Below are 2,946 nucleotides of genomic sequence, written 5' to 3'. Positions count from 1 at the left end.
GAAGAGGAAGCCATAAAAGTTTTACATGAGATACATGAAGGTGAATGCGAAAATCATGCAGAGGCAATCCACAGCCAAGAAAGCCATGAGGTAAGGGTACTACTGGCCCACTATGGAAAAGGAGGCCGACGACTTCACAAGAAGATGTGACAAGTGCCAAAGGCACGCAAGCTACCCCCAACAACTGCCAAATGAATTGGTTAGTGTAAGTATTATAACCACAAATGTGTAATAGTATAATAAGTATACACTAAAAATATTTCCAGGCCAATTGGGAAGGCTGTCAAGGTACAACTTTAGGCCCAAGAGCTTTTCTAGAACTCCCCGAGGTTCTTAGACAAGGTTGGAGGGTAACGCTAACACATATCTTATTTAATAACAAATTTTTCTAAGACATAACAAGTTTGGTTTTTACTAATTTCTAAAATTACACAAATGTTCTCAATACTTTGTTTTTTTTTTTATGCTTAAAAGTTTATGATGCAAAGTTTTATGCCTTTTTTTTTCTTCAGAAAAAGGCTAAATATAGAAAATAAAATTCTAAACCTAAAATTAAGAGAAAATAAATAAATAAAATAATGACAAAAATGAATAAATTAAAAGAAACTAAAAATAAAAATTTGTGAGAAAAAAAAAATACTTTTTTTCTAAATAAAAAAAATTAATTCACTATGCAAACCTTTAATTGTAAAATTACCTCTATAGCAACGGCGCCAAAAATTGATATCGCCTAATTAACTCCTAAGCGCTCGCTGTAGTAATCAAGTTATGTCGTATCCACATTGATGTAATATACAATTAAAAAGAAATATTAGAAATTAAAAATAAGTAACTTAGAAATAATGTAACTTTGAAACAAAATTATTATTTAATTTTTAAACATTAAATAAGCAAAGTTATTTAATTAGAATCATAAATAAAATATGGAAGGTACAAGTTTTATTCATGCAAACATATATATATATATATTAATAAAATTAATTCATTCTACTCAACTATAATTCTACACCATTAATTATAGTTGGAAAATATATATAATAAAGCTCACCTTAAAATATGTTTTTAATTAAATTATACTAACTTCTAATTTTAAAAACCTATCATATTATATACCTTAGAGCGACACAATACCAATGGCAGAATGCAGTAAAAAGAAAACAAGATAACAATTATCCAAAATTAAATCAAGAGCCTAAATTACATAAGCAGAGCATGACTAGATTTATTTAAAAGACACCAATAAACTTAGAATAAAAATTATAAGAAAATAAATTTAATTGTAACAAATATATAGAAATGAAGAATAAAAAAGATTCAATATATAAACTTATAATGTGAAACATGAACTTCGCTCTAATCTTTTCACAAGAGAACTTAGCCTAAAATAGGCATTGTTTCTACTCAAAAAGGGTAAAAAAAATTAAAGATAAACAAAATGGGGGAAATATGTGTATTTCTCTCTAACTCTACTCTCTCCTTTTGTTTCCACATTCTGATACTTTTTTTCCTATATTTGGCTCTCTATTTATAGTGGAAATAGGACCCCAAATGTGTAAAATCATGTACAAAAGAGTAGGAAAAATGGCTAAAAAAACTGATGGAAAATGAGACTAGTGGGAGACAACTAGGACACGTGTCGTGTGGTGAGTGGCTTAGTAGAGATGGTGTTGGGGCTTGAGACACAGCAAGGTCACGTGGCGCACACTTGTTGGCTCTACAAGAATGGTGGCAGCGGCTGGCAGGCGCGTCAGGCAGTGGCAGCGTGGTGTCAGGTGCGCGTCAGGCAGTGGGACAGGTGGCTCGGCTAGTGGCTCGGTAGGGACAACCGTGAGCACTCGTTGAAGGCTTGGGCCTGGGCTATTTGGGCTCGGTTTTTGGGCCTAAGTTTCTCAGCAAATGTCTTTTAAAAATGCCATTTGTCGATATTCTTTCTTCTTCTTTTTTTCTTTGTGTGAAAATATATTTTATTTCTTGAAAAATTGAACACAAATTAAATTAAGATTAATATCATCAAAAATAACATATTAAAATAAATCCATGAAAATATTAATTAAAATTTAATTTATTTTAAACTTTCAAACTAATAAAATGATATTTTTTAGCACTAATCAGTTAGCATGACTAGCCCCTGGACCTTTGCTTTATGGGGAATTGACCTGATTAGCGCATTACCCATAGGCAGGGGAGGAGCAAAGTATGCAGTAGTAGCAGTGGATTACTTCACCAAATGGGTCAAAGTGGAACCTCTGGTCAACATAATGGCCAAGTGGATCACCGCCTTTGTCAACAAGGCCATCGTTAGCAGATATGGAGTGCCCTACAAAATCATCTCTGTTAACGACACTCAGTTTAAAGGGGGAACGTTCGAGGAGTATTGTAAGGAGAAAGACATAAGGAGGAGTTTCTCAGCTGTGGTACACCCACAAGACAATGGGCAAGTTGAGGCCATTAATAAGGTTATCAAGAAGAACCTATAAACGAAGTTAGAAAACTTGAAGGGAGCCTGGGTCAATGAGCTACCCAATGTACTTTTGGCCTATAGAACCATGCCACGCTCGACTACTGGGATACCCCTTTCACCTTAGCATATGGATGCGAGGTTGTCCTCCCAGTGGAAATGAAGATCAATTATTGCAGGGTATAGCTTATGAGAACCAAGTTAACCATATGGCAATGGCTGAAAATATGGACATGTTGGAAGAAAGAAGAGAGAGGGCACATCAGAAGTTGGCAAAATACCAACAATGAGCCGTGAGGTACTACAACTCTAGGGTGCGAGAAAGAGCATTTAGAGTAGGAGACTTTGTGTTGATAAAAGTCATCCCTGACACGCAAGACCCAGGGGCAAGTGTGTTAGGGGCAAACTGGGAAAGACCCTACCAAGTCGCCCAGGTGATACCCCCCAAACACTTAGAAACTAGCACGAGTGGATGATAATATTCTACC

The 2,946-nt window shown here is 35.0% G+C and overlaps 1 protein-coding gene across 1 annotated transcript; it reads left to right on the top strand.

The window, feature by feature from the left end:
• Positions 1 to 2,117: 2,117 nt before the first annotated feature.
• On the top strand, positions 2,118 to 2,477 carry LOC133825256 (uncharacterized). The gene has a single exon (XM_062258225.1). It carries the CDS (start codon positions 2,118 to 2,120, stop codon positions 2,475 to 2,477), a length of 360 nt encoding a protein of 119 aa, XP_062114209.1.
• Positions 2,478 to 2,946: the final 469 nt, after the last annotated feature.

The sequence above is a fragment of the Humulus lupulus genome, chromosome 1 (genome assembly GCF_963169125.1).
Source record: "Humulus lupulus chromosome 1, drHumLupu1.1, whole genome shotgun sequence".
In the NCBI taxonomy this organism is placed as follows: Eukaryota; Viridiplantae; Streptophyta; class Magnoliopsida; order Rosales; family Cannabaceae; genus Humulus; species Humulus lupulus.
The sequence above is the reverse complement of the archived record's forward strand: the minus strand, read 5'-3'. Positions and strand labels throughout refer to the sequence as shown.

Coding starts and splice junctions, on each gene's coding strand:
- LOC133825256 (XM_062258225.1), top strand. CDS start 2,118: ATGACTAGCCCCTGGACCTTTGCTTTATGGGGAATTGACCTGATTAGC.